Genomic DNA, 24,555 nt, shown 5'->3' on the forward strand with positions numbered 1-24,555 from the left:
GGCCCAAAACTGAACATAGTATTCAAGGTGCGTCCTCACCAGTGCCAAGTACAGGGGCATGATCACTTCCCTACTCCTGCTGGCCACACTAGTTCTGATACAGGCCAGGATGCTGTTGGCCTTCTTGGCCACCTGGGCACACTGCCGGCTCGTATTCAGCCAGCTGTCAACCAAGTCCTTTTCTGCTGGGCAGCTTTCCAGCCACTCTTCCCCAAGCCTGTAGCACTGCATGGGGTTGTTGTGACGCAAGTGCAAGACCTAGCACTTGGCCTTGTTACAGGCCATTGACTTGACCAACTCATACAATTTATGTTGGCCCATCGATACAGCCTGTTCAGATCCTTCTGCAGAGCCCTCCTAACCTCCAGCAGATCAACACTCCCACCCAACTTGGTTTCATCTGCAAACTTACTGAGGGAGCACTCGATCCCCTCATCCAGATCATTGATAAAGATACTGAACAAGACCGGCCCCAGAACCGAGCCCTGGGGAACACCGCTTGTAATTGGCCGGCAACTAGATTTATTCCCCACAACTCTCTGGGCTCGGCCATCCAGCCAGTTCCTCACCCAGCGAAGAGTAAACCTGTCTAAACCACGAGCTGCCAGTTTCTCCAGGAGAATGCTGTGGGAGACACTGTCAAAGGCTTTACTAAAGTCCAGGTAGACAACATCCATAGCCTTTCCCTCATCCACTAGGTGGGTCACCTGGTCATAGAAGGAGATCAGGTTGGTCAAGCAGGACCTGCCTTTCATGAACCTGTGCTGGCTGGGCCTGATCCCTTGGTTGTCCTGCACATGCCCTGTGCGCACCTTCAAGATGAACTACTCCATAATCTTCCCCTGTACCAAGGTCAGGCTGACAGTCCTGTAGTTCCCCGGATCCTCCTTCCAGCATCCTTTTTCAAACATCCTGATGTTTGATGCTTCTACCTCAAACTCAAAGAAGACTTGTGTACAAAATCTGGTGTCGTTTTTTTTCCCCTAGTTAAACAATTTTTCTTTAAATAAATCTACTAGCTCTGCCTATAAGCTTTTTCTTGATTTTAGGATTACATAACCCTTTGCACAGAATTAAGTACATTCTCTGGAATAAAACTCTTATTCCATTTTTTAAAGGCCTTACTGTATGCAGTCTGAGTGTGCAAAAATGGTAGGAAACCTTCAGATGGAGATATCTGTGGGGAAGTTTTGAATCACCTATGATTTTGCCTCTACCATTCCTTGCTGTGAAAATCTCTAACTTGCATGCAATTTTTTAGCTTTATCATATTGACATATGAGTTAGTGTTCGCTTAATATTGAGGTTTCTTGCCTTTAGTTTGTTTTAAAGACGCTGGCACCATTTGTGAACCTACCTCCAGAAAGAATGTTTCGCATATTGAAAGTGCATATCAGAAGTTTATATTCTATGTACAAACATAAGCCTTGGGTTAGCATCTAATTTCTGAAAGTAACTAAGTAATTTTTTATTAAGTTAATTTTATCGAATTTCTGCCTATGTTACTTTTTAATTGCACTTTACCTGTATAAGTATCCTTTAAGTAACACTCACCTCCAAAAGATAAGGCTCCATTTGATCCAGAGTTTTTCCTAGATGCTTATCTGGGTCTAAACCTGAGGAAAAAAAAAAAGTGTAAAATTATTTTTTATAAAGTACTTACTGTTATGACATCAAGAAAGGCTTCTCTTTGATTTTTTTGGTTTTTTTTTTTTTTTTTTTTTAAGTATAGCAAGTCTGCCCTCGAAACTAGTCCCACTGTTATCTAAAATAATTTCTATCCTAAAGAAAACACACTTAGTCAGAATTTCCTCTTAACCCCTCTGGGCAACTGGTTTCCCTGTTTGTGGAAAAATAAGGCCAATTGCCTTTTTATCACGTGTCAATGGGAAAGCTGTTGTTTTCCGTTCTTAGAAATTTCACTAACCAGTGAAGTAAACATGTGGGTCCACAGTAGTAAAAATACTACACAGAAATTACATCTTTGAGCCCGAAGTTACCTCTGTAGATACCTAGTAAATTAAAATTTTTTTAAAGTTCCTGCAAATTATTGGAAGGGACACAGGCTGTTTTCCATAATAAAAACTTTTTTACTAAAACACATTCTTTGTGTGTGACCCACAGAAAAAAAGTAAGAATTAAAAAGGATGGAGATATAAAGAAAACTCAGACTTACAGAAGGTCTTGAATGTTGTACCTTTTGATACATCACAAAATGTTCTGTATAATTCCTACATTTTGATTTACTTGGTAAAAGTAAGACCTATTAACGTTTGATAATTTGTATAACTTGGCCCTCTTGTGTTCCTGTTTCAGCTTTTTGACTTCATGAGTTTTGCCAACTCATGGCTGTTGGCTGTTAAATGGTCACTTCTCGGGAATAAATCAAATAATTAGAAGAAATCGGTACTGGGATAAAAAACATCCAGGAACAACTGTTTCAAGAGCTGACATCTTCTTCAACCAAGTAAATATCCTAGTTGGATTTGAGACTAAGTGGTCAAAAGGTCTTAACATATTAAGTAAATAAGAAAAAACAAAATTATGATTTCTGAGAGTGAAGGAACACTGAGAAAATTTTCAGTGATCACGATTTTTCCTACTCTTAATTATTTTTTTACTAATTGTAATACTTGTCTATTTTTTCCTACTCTACTGCTTTATACAATAATGGGTATCATTAAAGAGCTGCCACCAGAATGACTCCTTTTAGAAGCAATTTCTGAAGTATATACCTTGCAAAGCACTTTAGATCATTGATGATGAAAGCTGTTACATAAATGTATGGTATACTATTATATAAAGTCATTGCTGAGTTCAAATAGCTGATATGCCTTTTAATTTTTACAACGATGGTCTTGGTATATTTAAATTCCTGTGAAACTAAAACAAGTTACAGTGAATCAGATCTCAAAACATTAATAAAGATTTTAAATATTTAATTAAAGCACATTAAAAATTCCCTATCTAGGGGAACACTTTAAGAACTGCTTAATAATTTAGGTGAAATAGGACTGTGTTTTTTTCCTCCCTCTATTCTTTCTTGGTATTGGTTTATTGCTCTTTATTAAAAGACTAAAAATGTGTGTTGCTAGATTTAAGATAATGATAATTTATGCTGTGGAAATAATTTTGAAATATCTTCATTTAATTTCAATAGTTCCATTGATTCTTGTGATGTCTTCCAACTTACACCAGCCTAACATTACGTCCTTGATTTTAATCGGATGGGTATTAAGCAAAACAAGCATTTTCTCTTAAAATAAACAAGTAATAATGAGTACCATATTACAGTACTCATTTCACACATTTACATTAACATTCTTCATTAATATAATTACTTTTCTAAGTAAAGCAACCCCCTCCTTCATAAAAACAGATGGTTTCCTTTAAATTTAAACCAAGGCATATTTTACAAACGTGAGAAGGGCAAAAAAAGTCAGAACCAGATACACTAACATATTATTTCTTTCACAACTTCTCTTTGATATTAAGAAGGATATACCTACTGTTCTGTCCCACAAAACAATAATTTAAAAGAAACTATGACACAAATAGTATACAAAATACAAATAAATTGCCTATATATACACTATAGGTAAACTCTTCAGCAATATCCCACACCTATATGAAAATCTGTGAAAGTGCAATGTACCCTGTTTCTCAGTAGAATTCTATTTTTGGATAGCTTTTCTTTCTTTTGAAAAACTGTACTTCCTTTAGTTTCCAACAGGTTTGTACTGTGAGTGAATATAGACTGCCTGCTAAAGGCATCAAGAACCAATGTAACCTGTAATTTGCAGAACCAGTAATCCACATCTCAAATCTCTAATGGTATGCGTGTATAGATGAAGTTGTATATCTACTGCTACTATCAGTATAACAAAGTATCTATAACCATACTTACAAAACAGTTTATATAAATCTATACTTCTATTTGGTATGTTTTTCTTTAAACAAAGGAGCAGATTTATTCAGATTCTGAAAATGACTTAGACTAAAAAGAGAAACAATGTATTGTAAATTCTTAATACATTCCATTTAATCACATCCTCCAGATTCTTTGCTCCATGAAACTAGATGTGAAGAAATCTCGATGGGTGGATAAACCAACAACAAGGTCCAGGGCCTGGATGACTGTATGTAGAATTAAGAAATTAATTAGGAAGGAAACTATAATTTGCAGCACTGACATCTATTTTACTTAACTTACATGTATCAATGGGAAGCAATTACAATTCAATTAAAATATTCCTTTTTATTACTTTACTGACTGACCTTGAAGTTAATGCCTGTTTTATTTAATTGCATCATCTATGAATAAATGTTAACCCTAGAACGTTATGCCCCATTATTTTCAATGCACTTTTAACTCACCAACTGAACTACATCAGTCAATTTATTATGTGCTGTCACGAGAGCAAGTGGGGCTTTATTTCTCTTGAGATAGCCCAGTACATGGTGACAGAAGTATCTCGGAAGATTTGATAATGCTGTTTTTAACAGTGCTCAGCAAAACAAATTGTGCTCTCATCTCCAGTTTTGTGGCCTAGTTTTACTTAAAATAAGTATGTGATAGCACAAATGGTATAATCACTTCAAAGTAATTTCTACTCCATCTGTAATTCCTGATAAATCGACTGGCAAGAGCAGAACTCCTTCCTGCAGATATCAACAACGGCTGCAGAGCCCCCTTATGCTCAGCAGCAAGACAAGGGCTGTCCAGCAATGTCAAAAGACAGGGGCAGAAATTCAGGGCTTTGTTCTGTAGTGAAAAGAATGTACCAAAGAACACTACCAAAAAGCATTTCACTAGTGTTAAGTTATGCATAAGAACTGTATTTTAAATTGTTCACTTTGTACACACGTATTAGTGTAGCATAAAGCCCTCACCTGAGGGGTAACTACCCAATATTACTTGCGTTTATCAAGCCCACTAGAAAATCGAGTTCCATTTTCATGGCACTACATTAAGTTAATAAAATCCACATTCTAAGGCCTCATCTTACTAACAAGAATATGTTTTATACATGTTCAGAATTTTAAAATAATCTTGATTTTTAAGAAAGTCTTCTAATATAAAAAAATTCTTTTTTTACCTCTCAGTAAAATGCTGAATAAATAAAAATAAATTATAATTATTGGTTTTAAGAAATGGTGGTACATAAAGTTCTTCTGAAAGCTACACAACCAAACTCAAACCCACAACACATGAACACATTGTGAAAGAATCATTACCACACACAGACATCAATAAAATGTGAGCTAACCACTATCTGTCGACAATACAGGAAAAAACTTCTGTCTTTTCCTGACTAACCAACCTTACTATCCAAAAAGTGCATCTTAATCGTCTCTGACTTATTCCATAAATAAGGTTAAAAACAAATATCCAAAATCACTATCTATTATGAATCTTCTTGAAATTTCATATACATTGAATTAGCAAAGACTTTTGGAGAAAAAAAATGAATTTCTTTTAATGATACAGCAACTTAAAGTTCCCTTCTTTTTCATGACTTCTTGAGAAGTATTTTTTGTTGAGAAGATTAGCAACTGCCATCATTATGAATGTCAGGGACCGAGACTTAACTTCTGATGATAATGCACAATAAAGTTTCTGGAAATATCCTAATCAGCTGCTCATCAAAAGCAGAATTATTTAGAATTTTAAATAAGAAAAGAGGCAATGAAAGACTTAAGTTTTCTGGAACCAAAACTAGTCTCTTTTTCTCTTTTCAATTTCTTTTTCAGGAAGAAAACAGGGTTAACAAGGAGGTGATGGGACCTTTAAGGTATGGAAATATGTAAAGAAAAAAAGGAAAAGAGTATAAGTATGGATGCAATCACCCAGAGAAAACAGGACTATTTTTGAAGGTAAAACCCTCTACTTCAGATGTGTCTTTTTTTTTCCTTTCTAAGTAAACAACACAAAATCACTGATTTTCATGAAGCAGTATCAAGCACTATTCTTTAAATGATACAGAATTGAAAAGTATGTTTCTAATAGCACAGGAAAAGTCCATACATAAAAGTATTAGTTGGTAAAACAGGTTTAGTCTGCAGGAGGGCAGGAACATCAGATACCATTCACGATGTAGGAGTGCACCTGCCACATAGATATTAATGCACTGTAAATCCATACCTTAAATTGCCTTGAGGCAAATCATTCCTGGTGTCATATTTAGCTTTCATGTCTACGAAGAGTTGGGAAGTGAACTTTTTGTCTGGTATTGTAACTTGACAGGTTCACAGTTGATTCTTAACTTCCTCATAACTATCACATATGACAGACTGTATAACAGCGGCGAGCTGGATGGATCCCTTGAATTTCCTCTTACAAAACATCAAAAAAGTTGTAAAACCTGCTTAATTTTTGTATAAAAATGAAGTGCAACAAATATGGGATATTACTCCACCTCTAAAAGATTTGAGGTGAATATACTTCTAATTTATTGTATAAAAGAGTAAAATGCATGCAACTTGATTATGTGCCTACTTCTTTTTTCTTGGCTTTTTTTTCCCCCCATTTCTTTTCTTTTCTTTTTTGTATGGGGTGCTTTATCCAGTGTGGGACTAGTACAGGGATGGAATCTGAAGATATAGTAACTCTTTTCAAGCTAAGTGGTAAAGTTATAGGACATTAATTGCAAAGTGGTTCTAACATATGTTTCCAGTGCAGTTTATTTGGATTACAGTTTATCTTCTTTCTCAGAAGTTCCTGAAATATTTTCTAAACTAGGTTAGTCTGATGTCATCAAATTTTAGAATTCTAAGAAGTAAAAGGCTCTAAAACTTCATACCAGCAATGTTAATTTTATCTGTAATCTCTTGTGATTTATTTTTTTTTAACATCAAAGTTATTTGTGTTCCAGTTACATCTAGGATTCAAAGCAACTTAGCCCTGTCATTTCAGGAACAGAAACTTCAGTAAGCCTTTGAAGAAACTTTGTATTGTTTCATAAAATAACAAGGCAATATTTTCACACAGATACTTTTAAAACTCTAAAATGTTCATAGTTTAAAAAGAGATTGTGGAAGAATTGTTTAGTAACACTATTAAACTGCTTTTAATCAAATCCAAGACTCTATACAGCAAATGGTTCAGCTCATTGAAAATACTGCCCCAGTCAACATCCTCTCAGGACTTTCAACAGACTTTAGGTACTTAAAACAAAAGTTATTAAAGGTTTGGTTCATACAGCCCCATATGTATGACTTTGCTGATATAAATCTGTTTTCAGTGTTTTTAACTTCGTTATACTGAAATGTTGTGAGTAGAATTAGAGTATTTTTTGTTTATTAATCTATTCAATTCAAAGAGTTCAACCATTCTGGCACCATAGTTTGGCTAAAAAGGATCTGCTGTTTTGTCCCTGTTAAAGAATTCTGTTATTTCCATGCTTTGAACTGTTCTAGTGCTATTAAGCTTTGAAGAAAAGGTTTGAAATTTGATTCAGTGGCAGAGAAAGAGGCATGGTGCAAGCAGTAAAATTTGTGTCACTTTCATTAAATCCGTTCCCATGAAGACAGGTTATAAAGTTTTAAAAAGTCACAGTCCCCAAATGGATCGACAGAGACTTCTGACAGGGGAAATCAGTAGATCACCTGCAAAAGAGTCAAGGCCAGAGCAGAAATAAAGGATCAGATTAGGCCAAGTCTCACAAAACTGCAACTCAGAGAGACGTGGAAAGCAAGCATTTGTGGTTCCAACTACACGGATATGCCTTTAAAGGTTTCAGTTTATGCCCTGTTTCAGCACAGAAGTCTGCACAGTGAATGTGCATCCAGAACTGAAATCTTACCAAGCATTAAAGAGCAGCAAGTAATATTCTAGTATTAACAAGACATCACTTCTCCCTCTTGATTTTCATTCTGTTAAGATTACTTCTGCTTTTGACATATCTCTTTCTAAGCTCTTTTTCTTCTACTATTTCTAAGTTCAAAGTTCTCTGACCATTCTTCTGACTCCTTCACTGGAACCCTTACTTCCTTTTCTCTTTCACTTTAAATGCCTAATAGTCCACTCTTAGACCACTGCTTCCGTTTCGTTTCACTTTTTCTTTAGGTGATCTGATCTCCCCAAACTGCAAAGCAATCTTTCCACTCTTAAGCCATCTTCCTCCAATTTTGTCTGTCTCTGACATCTCCTTAAGAGGCACTGCACTCAATAATGTCAACTTTCAATTACTCTTCCGTTTTCAGGCACATTCATTTTCCCACTCTTCTAAGTCTTGTCACCTCTTACTACCGAAAATATTGACCTCCTTCCCAATGTCCAACCTATAGGCTCAAGAGATAGCAAGGAAGGAAAAATATTTCTCTCTAACCTGTTTCTAGATCCACTTATGCAAACTGTTACAAAATCTCAATTCTTCTTTTTCTGTGAAACACTTTATTCTCAAATGTTTCTTTATACCTGTACACTAAAAGCCCTTTCCAAAAACGCACCTTGCACTGGTAACAAAGTATCTGTTATTCATATAAAAGGATCAAGGCAAATAACATTCCAAATCCAAAGACTATTTTCTCATCTTATTTTTCTAACTTTTCAGCTATGCTCTGAATCAAAATTTTTCTTCACTTAAAGTCCATTCCTAGTTCTCTTCTCTCGTACTCATCTCTTCTGCATCATACTGTTCTTAAATCTGAAGTTAATTTTGATTGGTTTCTGGTCTAGCATACAATTCCCATTTTTCCATACTGATCTTTTCCCATGTGAACCTTTTCCCTCAGAAAAAAAAAAAAAAAAAGGCAGGAGCTAAAATGACTCCTACGGTTTCATAATTGTTCCCAAGTCTTTTCATACAACGTCTGGTCAACAAACAGGTGTGGTTCCTTTTCTTGTATCGTAAATAACATGAATGATGTAGATAAATGAGGTAGTAACAAAATGTATTAGGGAACAAGCCTAAGGCAAAAAGTGTCAAATACACTTAAACTCTAAAGAACCAACTAAGCTTTGGAAGATTTGTTTGAAAATTCAGTGACAATAACACGTGCCAGCTAGGAAACAAGGATTAGAACAGGGAAAAGACTAATAAGAATACCTTTCCTGAAGTACATGACAGGTGTAAGGTTACCAAATTTATAATCTGAAAAAAATTACAATAAAAAGTAATGAAGAGCTTTCATATGTATACAAGATAATACTTTAACATTATTCAGGGATAATTTTTCTAACAAAAGTTTAAGGCTACTTTTCAGAATACGTTATTCCTAACAGAACAGACAATCATTAAAATTTGACTACTTGGAAAAATAGTATCAGTCATTTTATGTTCCACTATAATAAACAGAAGAAGTCTTTTTCATACCAATAAAACCAAGCATTATCAAGAGCACAGGCTGTGAAGACTGTCACATATTCCATTACAGCTCCAGCGTCTGGTAACTGCCCAAGGAAAAAGCAATGGAACAATCACCTCTAAATGAGCTGAACCGGCTAAGAATAATGCCAATGTTTAGTCTGTATAGTAATAAGTAAGTAAACAATTCCTTACAGTACAATATGGAAGAAAACAACTTGGATCTTCTACTGATTTCTTACAAAAAGTTGCTCACTTCCTTCTGTTATGTTTGTGAATTGTCTGAGAATTTTTTGAAAATATTTGGAGGAAACAAGTATGTTTCCCTGTGATGATGCTATAACAAGTTCCTTCAATTTCCCCAGCAATGACTTTAAAATTGCTCAACGCTAAAAACTAGAGACACATTTGCAACTAACACTGCTCCTTTCCATTGCACAGATGATGTGCTCAGACAAAACTCACACAATCACCAACTTTACTTCAGGATATGATGTGACATTACAGCCAATCCAATTTCATGGTAAACCTTCTACTGAGAGTTTTATCCTCCACGTGGCCATGGCACCTACACAGCAAGTTCCCTGCTCATGCAAAAAAGCAGTACTTTCCTGCTGGATCACCCAGCTGCAGCCGCACAATCACTGGAGCTTTTACAGGGGCAGAAGCAAGTAGACACTTGTGATTTGGAGGAGTCAGCTAGAAGGGGGAAGAAAGATCAACCTTTTTGCAGCAACTCACTATTAGATCAGTTTATCTGTAATGCTAACTACACCCTCAGAAGCTTAACCAGGAACTGTGTGGTGCTAGTTCTTTTTTAATGCACTACTTTATACATAAATCTTACCTCCATGAAAATTAACAGGAGTCTGGCTATCAATTTCAGTCAGTCAGGATTTCACTTCTGTACACTAGTGGCATGCAAATAGTAAACAATAATGCAGACACCTAGGTGCTTAGGTTTAAATCATAAACAAAAGCTCCAGGTAATGATTTCATTATACTGAGAAGTAGCATTCTCTCTCTCTAAATTAAAAGCTCATATACAAAAACATACGCATCTATAAACGATGAGCTTTTCAGAGGATGTACAGCAGGAATATACCTATTTCTTTGACCTTGTGAGGCAAGCATCAAGATCTTCTCGCAGCGAAGGACAGTCAAGTTAAATATATGTGCTTCAGACAGCTCATTTTAGAGAAGGAACTTTAGGATTTGTTGACAGACAGGAGATGGCAATGGCTCCCTAAGGACTCATTACTCCTTGTTAGAGGGAAATAGCCTGGGTAAGCAACTAGGGCCCACACCATCTCAAAATTTAGGCTTCCACAGCCCCTGTGATTTCAAATCTACCCATGGTTGAGCATGCAGATTGTCTACAAGCACTCACAGCAGTCAGATCTACAAGATAAAGGATGTAGACATTTCATAAGAGCCCCACTTCAACTGTAGGCCAAGGACCACAAGCTAATCAGCCCTGATACAAAGTTTCCGCTTTTATTGCTGCCCAACAGTTGAACAGCGTTTCGGTATCATTTCCGCTCCTGTGGCCCAAAGAACAGCTAGAAGTTAGAAACATAATTTAACTATGAAAGAGTTTTTCAACTTGGTATTTCTATTACCTAATCTCATAATTACAATGGGTTTTCAAGTATTTAATTCAATAATAAATCAATAATTGACTATAACCAAACTGGGAAGAAAGTGCAATGTATAAAGTAAATAATGCATATTAATCCCATAAAACACAGAAATTTGAGCTTATATTCTGATTTTGATGGAATCATTGAAGAAGCATTTTTTTCCCCCACTTTCTCAAGCTAACAATGTGCACTTATAAAACTTACTGAAAGTGAAAGTTACTCTTAAAACTTCCAAGAAAAACTAGAATCACTGAGAACAAACTGCTTTAATTACATGACATAAAACCAATTTCAATACATTCTCATATATACGAGAACTGAAGTTTGTCATATTTTAAAAAGTACAGTGGCACCTAAGTTTTAGTGTTAATTCTTAACAAGATTTAGGTATAGTTAACTATATAAGTAAAGTAAAACTAAATAAAACTCAATGGTCAATTTTTACTGAGGGCCAGACTGTGAGGACCCCATAGATTCCTTGCAAATGTAACCTTCCTCCTTCTCTCACTTCCACCTGAGTATTACACCTTGTGCTGCAGTGGAAGCAATTTGCTTTAGAACATGGCACAGGCAAGACCAGTATTTAAAGTTACCAAGAATAAAAGGTGAATCTGTTATACACATACTCTGCAAGTTAATTAGTATTTTATTCTGTGAAATGTGTCCAGAGAGCAAGAGTATCAAAAATGTATCTTCTTATTGTGTTGCATTACACTGTCTCTGTTATATTACACAGTGCTATATTATACTGTCTCACATGAGCAATGGATATTACTGGAATTTCAGGCACACACATGTTAAATACAATCAATAACTGTTTCTATTTTAGCTATTACCAAGTAACCTCATTCTGACTTTCTGGGATTTCCACTGAAGAGGGGTATATTTCAAACAGAAAAGTATCATGCATCATACATGCATCTTTAGCAGCAAGAAAATGGCACTGAAGATAAATATACATAAGCAGCCTTTTTTTTTCTTTTATAGCTCAGGTTTGCTGCTAGATCATGGAATTTTTTTCTCTCATCATTAAAGCCTCTGAAATACACTCTAAAGGAAAGAAAGCTGATCTACTTCTAGATCAACAGAAGGCATGTGAAGAAGGCTTGCTAACAATACTTATTTTGCATGTGAGCGCAATTGGTATCGCATCTGGAAAAGTACACTACTCTGAGATAGAAAACTCTTGCCACTGGCAAAGTTTATGGTATTAATTTGTAATGGTGGATTTAGGGAAATGTACTAAACTAATGCTCATTTACTTGCATAATTATGTGTTTTCTACATAAAACGACAGGCTTTTACCTTGCCAATACTGGCACCAAGTTAATGGAAAGCAGGACAATGCGGGTGTACAAGTATGCCAGCGCTGATGAATGTCAAGCTCAGGTTACAGATTTGCTTCTTGCATTAACATCTGTACAACATACCATCTAATGCATTACCCTTCAGATTCAGATAAATCTGTGATTTTAAATATTTTCATTGCAGTTCAGCTTTAATAATTAATCTAAGAGGCAAAAAGTTAAACTGTATCTTATCTTCTTTGCCACTTGATATGTTGAACAGCCTTCATACCTTAAATCCACTTTAATAAGGCATGCAATTATTAAAGCATTACAGAATGGCCCCAGAGCACACAAGCTCCATTAAATTTGCTTACATCTAATTACGTTTGCCTGAGGCAGGTGAGAAATTGACTCTGATAAGATCTTTCTTTTACCTGTAGCCAAAAAAATAAAAAGGAAAAAAAAACCTCCAAGTGATTTTCTATCTAATTGCTATCTACAAGTATTTATGGTATTTGCTCCTTCAATGAATAGCCCACAAAGCACTCTTTGTGCACTAACTAGTGCATTTTAAGTTTTTTTAAGACTGTAGAATACAAAAGACAAGCTTATATTGCTCTAGGCATCAGACAGGTCATCAATGATGTCTACTTGTGAAATAGTTTTATCTATTATTTAAATCATATATTTTCTTTAAAAAATAATTCTGATGTGAAAAAGCATGTTACATATTCTTTGTGGACTTCTATTTTTTCTTCACAGCATACGCAATGAAAGCATTCTATTTTATGGAAAAATAACACAGATATAAAAATGTAATTTACATGGCCTGAAAACTATTCCTTTCAAAAAGATTTTTTTTTCCAATTTAAAAAGAATTGGTTTATAGTCGAAAACACAGTATTCAACTCCTATGTAACTGACCTTCCAAAATTCAGGAAAATGCTATTAAATTGAATGTTACCTACAAGTGAATGAGGGAATGTGGTATTGCTAATCATTCTAATCCCACTAGCAGCCCTAGCAGGTCCTACAGAACATCACAGCGAGACCATCATAATCATAATGTAGAAACTAGTTAGAAACTATACCACATAAAGAGCAACAAATAAATAAAAAACCAAAGAATTAATTAAAACAAGTCATGGACTTCATTCAGTCTAAACTATTACAATTCAATTATTGGTTAATATTTAAGGAGAAATGACTTTGTTATAAAGCATTCTTTGAAGAAGACAGACATTAGGAATTTGATGTGAAAGTTGCCCAGATAAACCAGCCTTTGGACTTCTAATGCAAGATTATACAACACTATTTTTTTAAACATACATCTTTAACCACCGACGCCACTGGTTGGTACTAGCCACTATTTGGTACAATGTACTGCAAATCTATAGTCAACCCAAAAAGAAAAGGTCCTTTGGTCACACTTTATCCTTAAATATTCTTAAATTAAAAACTGCATAGAGACCTGAAATTAAGATATTGTACCGTTAACATGTTTCTCATGCTTCTTAGGATTATAGAGCATGCATTCAATAAACCTTCCTATGAAACTGCATTTGACCTTATCTTTACAGTCAAACAATAAATAGGTTATCTTTCATATTGATTTGCTTTATTGTACAAACCTCATTTTACATATTTGACAATGAAAAGACATGTTGATTTTCTGGTATACTAAACAACTACATCGTAAATACCATTTTTTTGAAGGCAACGATGAACTATTTCTGTTTGCTGTATATGCTTTACCAACTCAAAGACTGTTGCTACACAAAATGTTTTGGCCTCAAATAATTTCATCTTGTTTGATGTTAATTTCTTGTATTTCTATTAAAACCTTCATGTTGCTTTATAATATTGTCGAGCCACCAGTCTGCATGATCTATAAATGACAATACTGTGAAGCACTGTATTATGCATGCATCTTTACTGCAAATCAAAACCAAACTAGAACAAAAAAATTACAAAAGGAATTCAATGACTATGCTAGGAAGAATTACTTTTCAGCTTTTCCATGTCTCCTCTATGAATGAATTGCATACAGGTAAATCAATTATTCAGGCATCATGACTGTTATTCAGCCATGCAATTTTTAAAAATTGTCTTCATATTAACATTTCTTATCCTAAAATATAGAAAAAAATTTCTCTTTTTCTCTGTTATGTTGTGGATTTCTCCATGGGAAGTTTCAGTAGACAATATTGCTCAGAATCTGAATACATACCAAAAGCTGCCACTTTTACGATTATGGCTTGAATGTTAGATGATATCATTTCTTTAAGCAGTATTTCCTGGTTCCGACGCCAGAGGAAAGCTAAAGGCTGAAGATTAAGCCTTCTGCATCTTAAAAACAAACAAAAAAAAAATCAATAAAGCCAAGCATTATGCTTTTACACAGCACAATGCATGTAAAATTAAAGAACATTAATTTTTCTCATTTCCTACATTTTAACAATTTTTCTTCTACAATTTCAATTATAATACATAACTATCCCTGGATTTCAGTATATAGATTAAGTCTAATAATAAAAAAAAATGATATAAACTTGTTCTGACTATAATTAATCTATGCAAGTAAGATGTAATGCACTGATGTAAACAGATTTACATGGGAACATAAGGAAAACCATGAGAAAACACATTCCTAAACCTTTAGGGACTCTAACCAATTAATACCTTAGGAAGCAATCACTTTTTATGAACACAGCTAAGGCAAGATTTACAGCACTTTGATAAATGTGGCACACGTCACTAGTACAATATGCTGAATTTGTTACGCTCAACAAACCTGTGATTTGGATCAACACTCAAGGAAACTTATCATTCAGGAAAATGTATATGGCTTGTGATACAAAGTAACAAGTTGTTAATGTAATTTAATTATTTGGTTTGATCCATATCATATTTAGATAACATTTGATAACACAGCATTTGATTGTTTATCAAATTAGAGATTCACTAATTTTCACTATTGAAGGTAACCCTTCTGCAAATTGTCAAGTACCATCAGTTAGTGATAAAACGTGTAATGTCTAGTTCCTGAAAAACTTAAAAACATTTAACTATGAGACTAGATCAGAGCACTCAAAAATTACATTTATTTGTCAATTATCTAATATATGTTTATCTAATATATGGGCTTTCTGCCATATGTTAGATAGACCCACTAATATTAGCGTCATGACTTTATAGTTAAGTGGATGTTTAATGTTGACATGTAAATCCATAGTTAGCACCCATATAATCTGATTGGTTTTATTATTACTTTCATGTATTTGAACAGAGCATTAAACTGTGACATTAACAGAAATATTTAGCAATTCTGAATGGGAAGTGGTTCATTTAGGTGCCTAACTTCAGCTAACAAATTAGCTGAATCCAAGTAACCAGGATGATTTATGTGAAACAATCCCTTGCAAGGGGTAAATCTATAGATGAATGTAAAAATTTTTTACCACTGAGTGATCTTGGAATTAATCAGGTCTGTTTGAAATATTGTGATGTCCTGTCAATCTTTTGGCTGTGGTAAAAGATCTGAAACCCACAATCAACAAAAGCAATCTTTTCTAAAATATCCAGTAACATGATCAGGCAGTCATTAAAATGTTTTAAGTGTAAGGGAAAAGAAAAAGTAAGGAGTTATTTCTGACTGCAGTTTACCTATGTAAAGTGTAAAGAAAACACCCATGCTGTGTAAGTTGCTGATGGGAGTCGTGCAGTTGGCACAGCATTAACTTCACCATTCTTACAGTTCATAAAGGATTCCATGTATTTGCTTTTATCATCAACAAATGACTAATCAACAAATGACTAATGAACTCATGAAATTATAATTAATTTTTAACACAAGTTATTTTTGTATTTCATCAGACATATATAGTGAAAATTTTTTTCCAGACCCAAATCAAATCTTCACCTATGTAACACACACAATTCCCATTATATGATCCTTTTTTTAATTACAACTCTTAGAAGTATCACAATCTATCTAGTCTTAAAGAACATGCACAGTAGAAATGACAAATGAAAGCTCCTGATTAATGATAAGCACATAAGGACTCCCTTGCATTTAATTCCTGATAACAAGTCACAGGATGTTCTGTATTAAAACTGTGATGAAAAAAAGAGATATTTGACCACAACACTTTAGTCACTGGAATTGAGTGAGCTTTCTTTTGAAATCAAGGATCTGAACCTATTCAACTATTTTCATATCAATACCGTGAGTATTTTCAACTAATCCATGAGACCTGAAGAGCAATCCAAAAATCCAACACAGTCTCTATTTTTTTTTAACTAATGAACACATGGTTCGGGGGGGGAGGGGATGGTGAAAACAAAAAAGAAAACATACTCTATTAAAAAATTGAATGAATCGGGTATCGGATATGAGAATATGAGAAATAAAGCAACTGTCTCAGCTCCAGAATTTGAGTGAGAAAACAAACAAGTAAAGCACTTTCCTGAATGTGTATATTATTAAAGATTATTTTTTCTTACACATCTTCAACTCGAACTCTCTGGTAGTCAGAAAGTATGGCTCCCACAGATACACCCTCCACCCCTTCTTTGTCCTGAAAAAAAGACATGGAATATTAATGACAGCAGTATATGCTGGCCTAAGCAACAGAGATTCAGTACCTCTACTAGCAGAATCAATCAAGAAGAAATCTTTTTCCCTGTGCCCAGTACATGGAACTGAATGGCCTGGAATGCAGATCTTGCATAGAAGAGAGCAGCACAGCTGACCTACTACGTGGTTATTACTCTAACACAGTCAACTACTCCACTCAAGTACAGTTCTACAGAAGAAATAACCAGGGCAACTGAAAAGTACCAGACTTAAAACCTTATCCTAAAGTTGTCCTGACATCCACAAAATAACTTCCAGCTCTTACTGGGGTGTTAGCTATCCCACCTACAAGTATCAGCAACATACAATCATGATGATTAATTAGCATTTGTCACAATATGTAGGACAAGAGGGTGTGAGATTACTCTTTTTATCCTAACATAAGAACAAGAGAACTTGCAGGCAACTTACTTAACATCACCTTTTAAAAATTCTGCTATGAGAAAAAGGTTTTCCAAGACATATTTTCTCTGTTTCGTTACAACTACCTAAGCCAATAGTACTTTTTCTTGTAAACACACTGAGAATATAACACTTGAAAATGCACGTACTTAAAAAAAATGCAAGTGCTCATGAAATATAAGTTGCTTGAATCCAAATCAACATGCTGAATTTACTTTCTTTTCCTAAAATTTGCTCCAGATAGACCTTAATTAAAGTTGTTTTCCTCTTTTAAGCAAGGTTGATCATAACTACACAGCATGACTTACCTTCTGGACCTGCTCAGTTACACAGCAATCCTGTTAAGTTTGCAGCAAGATTTTACCACGAAATTTTGACCTATATATCTAGAGATGAATTTCAAAATCAAATCAGCCTTTGCCTTCCATGGTACTGAATTTAAAATTCATTTTCTGTTTCTTATGAATAAAATGATGCAGAAAGTGTTTCATTCATAGGTATATTGTAGGGATGCAAGTTAGCTTCATGATACAAATGATACATCGCATTTAATACATCAAGAATTGTGGGATATATGTGGGGTTTCTGCAACTAGCCACCAACGTGGCAGCTACTACTGGCATTACAGCTACACTAGGAATCCGTTCAAACAGTAAGTGTTTATTAATTCATGGAACACGCTAGGTTCAATGATCATAATAAAAACAAGCAAAATCTGGGAAAAAGGCAAAACAAAGAACTATTCAGATTTTCTACTTATTGAGATTACCAGAATTGTTTTGCTTTCATTACATTAACAGCAGCAGGTGAATACATTATTGTTACATTCCACTAAATACAGCTAACTGAATCTTTACTTTTTTCAGATTCCATTAAGACACAAATCAGTTTGTTCTTATGAAGAACCATGTGCAATAGAAAGTCACTAACTGACAGAATAGGAACCACCGAACATTCTACATTTTTTAAGACTTTATACACATACAGTAACAGTACAGTTGACCTTTCCGGCTGAATGCATCACAATATGTTGACATCAAGACATGCTTAATGGTAAGACTGTGACCATTCTGTTTGTTTTCAGTAAGATTTTGCTATTAAGTTCTGCATGCTCCAATTTACAGGACTTATACAGGTAAAAAAGTCTTTTATGGTCACACAGTAAATAATTTTAACTATATTTAATTATATGTGTATATTACATATTTCATCTTACAGACATCCATCTCTATGTTTACTTGATAGTTTGCCTTTTTATAGTTGGAAGATACAGAATATACATTCTTGCAAAGCATAGTCGTTAACTGTTAACAGCCAGAAAGTAATCTTGAATTTTCTTACAATCCTCACTTAATTGCAATGCAAAGTTAACACTCTCTTCTGATCCATGCAGATGTCAACACTCAGACTGACGTCACAGCTGCAATTTATACTACCATCTACTGGAAGAATAACAGGAGTCAAAGGAATCAAATCACACCACTTAACTTTAATATTACAGTATTTTTCTGATAGCAGGTCCATCCACAAGATCAGCCATAAAAATGCATTAATGATTCTAATAGTGAGGTATTTCAGAAAGAACTGGTAAAAAATAATCTATCAGATATACTATTCATACAAAAGTGTAAAGAGGATATGTTTAAGTAATTTTTCTAAAGTCCTTGTAAGAATGAGATGTACAGTGTCTTTAATAGATTTTTCTAAGAAAAAATAATTAAAAACAACTAGACTTTTTTTTTTTTTTTTTTTGAAATGGGACTCTTCCTTGCCACAAATTCAAAGACTGAGACATAGCTGCAGCAATACAAATAATACCTGCAGTGGCCCTGAATTTCCTATCTCAGAGCTCTGAATTTTAGCCTCTGGCTATCATGGAACTAAACTCTGAGATCTTATAGTCTCATAGATAATAAGCAGAGATGACCACACTTTGAAATTACTTCTGTTTAAGGACTTGGCATCAAAAGTATCAATTTAAAAATACTGTTTTACCACACATGTTTTTAAGTCTTTATTGCAGTGGTAATTTTTAAAAGCAGAAGAGCTTGGAGCTCACTGATTAAGCACAGATTCCCAATATTGTCACTACTTAACAGTATTGTTTTATTTGTATGCATCTGTCTATGGTGTATACTATCATGCCGTGAAGGAAAACAAATATAATACAATTTTAAGTTATTCTGAATTTTATTCTTACTGTAATTTCAAGCAGTTAAGTTTACAAACTGCTCCAGCACAAAATTGTATTGACACCTATTCTTATAGACAATAGGGGTTTTTTTTTTTGTTTTGTTTTGTTTTTTTTTTTTTTTTTTTTGCTAACAGGTTCACTTGAAATATGCAGGGCTTTTCCTGACGGTTTCAGTCAAAAAAAAGTTATATATGAATTAAAAGTGTTCAGCTATAGCGGCTGGATAGAGAGTGATATTTAGGAAATTATATTCAGTATATGTTTTCCAAACACTCGAGGAAAGATCTCATCCAATGTTCTATCACAGAGTTTTTTCTATCTATTTCTTGATTTAAAAAATGAGTGTTTAGATATTCTGGAAAACCAGACACTAATGACCATCTAATAACAACATTCATTGTTCAGTTCTAAGTTACCAGAGGCAAACTATCCCATCAACTAAGTTCAGCAAGTAATTTTTTTTAAGTATCTGATACAAACAAACACAAGGCTGTACAACTGTTGTCTCACAACTACATTAATCTCCATGGCTACATAAATACACATATCATACACAATTTTCCATGTTCTTTTAGAACATAGAATCATACAATGGTTTGAGCTGGAAGGGAACTTAAAGATCATTTAGTCCAACGCCCCCGTCATGGGCAAGGATACTTTCCACTGGATAAGGTTGCTCAAAGCCCCATCCAACCTGACCTTGAACACTTGCAATGACAAGGCATCCACAGCTTCTCTGGCCAACCTGCTTTATAACACATACACTTCTCTCTCCTCAACAAAACAAATATGTTTACTGTTATCATCATAATATTTATTATAATGCATTGCAAATCTGTTGTTTCCATTATATAATACTCTTCTTTCTCTAAGAATAAGAAATAAATAGTTTCTAGTTTTTACACCAGAGATGTAAAATGACAGTACCTACATCAAGAACTTAAAAAAAAGATGTGATCCTCATAATAAAAAAATACGCATTGAAATTCCTTTCATGATTGCCCAAACACATAGATTCACAGAATTTCTTGTTCATCCATGAAGATGGCAACTGACTTGCCCAACACATTTTTTAACAAGCTCAGAGAGCAATAAAATTGGTATTTTTTAAAATTCATTCTGTTTTTCAAGTTCTCACAAAATGTATATCTCAGCAAAGATACTCAGTAAGAAAACTTCTTCAAATTAAAAAGAAAAGCACCTGGAAGGAGAGACTTAAGTGTCCTGATATACAAACACAATACTTCTATACTGAAATGAACTGCTTTGCAAACCTGTTTGTTTGGGATTTTAAAAATTCTAGTCCCGAGTCCTAGGAACTTTCAAAATCATCCTATGGTAAAGGAATTAATACAGCCATTATAATCTTTAAGGTCACGGAACTCCTATTAAACAACTGTTGGAGGAATGGCCCAAACTTGAAATTTAAATATCAAGTAAAACAAAAAAAACCATTTGTTTTGAGGTTTGGGTTTTTTTCAATTATACATAACTATAACACATTTAGAGGGTGGATGTGCATGTGTATGAATGCATATATATAGAGACACAAACACATAAATATATGTGTGTATATACACACACACACATAAATATATATGTACATATGTATACAATTTATCTTGAAGTTAGTGACAAAACAACAGAAGACTGTCATTGGCTGCTTGTTTACAAGCTACATTAAATCTTTTTTAAATAATCATATACAAGATGTTCTGCACTTACTCTAGTTTATTTCCTTCGATAATATGCAAGTTTTAATCATTTTGTGAAATGGCAGTACATCATGCCATTTTTCAGTTGTGGTTAGCATTCACGTTTAAAGACTTTTGACGGGGAGCTATTCACCACCATCACTTTTCATTTAGTTCTTCTGATGGTAAAGAGCAAATATAAACTTCCATCACTGTCCAGACAGCAGCTTCCACAAGGAGAAACATCAATATACTTAATAAATGCTTTGAAATGGGAGAACTAGTTAATATACTTACATACCATGAAATGGAATAAATTCAATCCCCCTATTCTGTACGCTTCAACAAATCAAGGTTGGAGTAGCAAAAATTCAAGTAAGAAGATTTGAAGGGAAGAAGGATGGAGTATGAGGTGGAACAGAAAAAAAATCTACCGTCTAACAACCTTCATAAATTCCTCAACTGGACAAGTTTACATAAAGCCTTGCCACACAGTGTATTGAGCTCAGCACTTGAAGCATGAAAATAGTACTAACTGAAAACTGGTTCTTCACTGGATTCTCTGGTATTGAAAGAGTTACTGGACATTTTACAAACAGATAGGATTTTGTTTCGTTCAGAGCTGATCATAGTTAGCAGAGAATCAATCCCAGAATCAGTCTTGGGTACTACACTTCACCTTTTAATGTGGAATCTGATCAGGTTTGGTACCATAAAAAGCATGTTCACATAACTGCAGTCTCAGCATGAGTAGAGCAGGTTGACATCTGCAAGCTAAATACCAGGGATCTGCACTGAACTCAAAAGCCAAGGAAGCAAATTTGGAAAAAAAATATGGAGGAAAGATGTTAGGTGCTGTATCAAATAGAAAGTAACAGAGCACAGAAAAATGTTCAAGGAAAGTTAATATGGAAGCATGTTTTTTTTTCTTGGGTTGGTTTTTGCTTTGTCATTATTAAAGAAAGCGTCATGTACTGTTAATTTAAGAGTTTAAACTATGCAAAACTTTACTAATATGTTGCCAGTGTAATAGGTTAGTCTAAAGCAAAAATAAATTGCTTCTCTGAAATATTTGGGTAATATAGAAAGCACTTAGTACAGTATACTCTGCCACAAAGTATTACTCACGAAGTATGTAATGGATACATAAACACAGATGTTAAACACAAGATGCATACAGATGGTAACAACTTTTTATTTTCCATATGACTTTTTAAAACTTATTTTATCCCTTTAAAACTACCAAAATTACTCATTTGAAAAGGCAGGTATAAAAATCAACTTTTAAAAAGCATCTAAATAACACTTTCTTTTTATCAGCAGTATACTTTATGATAATTATTACTTATGTTTTAACTGTAAGTTACATGTCTTATTACAACTACTAATTTATTCCTGTTCATAAGATTCATGAAGAATAAGCTTCATGAACCATTCTGTCGGAACAGCAAATTGATCTTTGCAACTGTAACTGTACTAAGATGTACAATTTCTATTTAAAGCTTCGTAGTTTTAAAGTTATATATATTTTAAACAGTCTAATGAATAAAATAATTAAAAATTGCTGCTTTCCCTGTATCATAAATTACTTTTAGCTGTATTTTCTATCAGAAAATAGTATAAAAAATCAAAAAGTTTTGTGAAAACTCGAAAACAGCAGTGCCATGAGCATGCTTACTGTTACACAGTTGTTAACGTGGCTCTGTAATACCCATGTACAATACTGACAATAGTGGTTCACAGTTGAAGTAAAATATGAAGAGAAACATAAGAGTAATTTATGCTAGCACACTGTGATTTCAATTTTGCTTTTTTTTAATTTCAGTGACTGAAGCTCAATTACAGATAGTGATGGTAGTTTGAGGAAATATGCATATGCATTGTAGCATACAATACTTGTAGAAGTATTCTACTAGTAAGTAAAATATTCATTGCAGTAGTATTAGTACAGAGGTTTTCTTTAATTTCACATTTTAATGTCTTTACCTGACCCTCTCACAGTTCAGCAAAAAGAAAATTAGTGCTAATGTTTTCAATTTAATTAGTATATTACATGCACTGTAATTATCAGTGGGAAATGTTATATTAATGAATGTAAAAGTTAGCTGTAAATTACCTCGGAGTTATTACCCATTTCCCAAGTTACTGCTCCTTAAGATAACCCTCTCCCTATGGTCCTTCCGGTAATTTTTCTTTGCCTGATAAACATGATGATTAAACAGCACACAGTGCAAACCTTTGATACTTTTTAAATTAAATCCATGCCCAGCCTAAGGGCTGTGTCTGATTTCAACTAAATGTGTCAGTTAATCAGATAAAAAAATTATCAGCATCTCAAAGAACAGCAGCTTTAGGCTTCATCAGTGCCAGAGAAAGCTGAACAAAGTAAGACATACAGACAATATCACATTATGAGTAAAGGTTACTGCTAAGCATATCACTGCACACCTTAATAATGTCTATGTTAAATGACAGACACATACAACAGCCAAAATAATATCAAAGAAAGAAAAAGGAAGTGCTAGATCTGTGCCTAAATATGCCTGTTTATGTGTATTGCAAGAAAATTTGAACACACTCATTCAGAAAAATGCAGCATAACCCTAAACATTTACTGTTTAGAACAGATCTATATAAGAAACTGAAGTATAAACAGCTGAAGAACGGTTTAAACTAGGTTTAATTTTTAACATTTGCTTCACAGCTTTGCCCCAATTCATTTTATGACCGAGATAGAAAATAGATTATCTTTAAATGAAATTGTCTCTCCAATTAATATCTTCCTTGAAGCTTGCAGGAGTAACAGAAAACTGTTACACATGCTTAAGTTTTTGTCTAAATAATGACTATCAGTCATTTGCAAAACTTCAAATTAAAACACAACATATTTGCAGGTGTGTGATTGACTATATATACATTAGTAACTAGACTTTTAGGCTTCTGCAATTATTTGACTGGAAAATTCTTAAATCTGAGTTTTGCCTTATGATTTGTGAAGCATTCTAAGATCGCTGATTATACTGATTTCAAGCAGAGTATGTGATTTTTCTAAGCTTTGATATATCTGTCAGAGCCAGCTACAAGTAATCAAAGACAGTATGGAAATATCCCTGAGACATAGGGATATAATAGCTCTACTTCAAATTGAATAACTGCTGTTTGGTAAGGTTATGCAGACTAGCTATGAATTGCATAGTCTTGCGGATCACTACACATCATCTGGGACTTTCCTGTCTTCCACTTAAAGACCTCTAAGCACAAATATCTCATGTCTTCATTCCTTTGGAAGACGTAGTTCCAAAAACAGGGGTGGAAATTAATTTAGTGTGGATTCATGTGAAATCCCTGTGTGAACACTCTCATTAAGAACTTCAGTAGTATTCAGT

At 34.1% G+C, this 24,555-nt stretch overlaps 1 protein-coding gene across 2 annotated transcripts in view; it reads right to left on the reverse strand.

The window, feature by feature from the left end:
- The window catches only part of DPH6 (diphthamine biosynthesis 6), a gene marked incomplete at both ends in the record, with an annotated part of 215,730 nt that overhangs the window by 152,900 nt on the left and 38,275 nt on the right, over positions 1–24,555 (reverse strand). For both annotated transcript variants that reach the window (XM_082000737.1, XM_082000736.1), the window contains 3 exons: positions 1,555–1,616; positions 14,471–14,589; positions 16,747–16,820. In XM_082000737.1, the coding sequence (XP_081856863.1) occupies positions 1,555–1,616; positions 14,471–14,589; positions 16,747–16,820 (255 nt within the window). The remainder of the gene's footprint in view (positions 1–1,554; positions 1,617–14,470; positions 14,590–16,746; positions 16,821–24,555) is intronic.

The sequence above is a fragment of the Phaethon aethereus genome, assembly GCF_964289735.1.
Source record: "Phaethon aethereus genome assembly, chromosome: 5".
NCBI lineage: Eukaryota > Metazoa > Chordata > Aves > Phaethontiformes > Phaethontidae > Phaethon > Phaethon aethereus.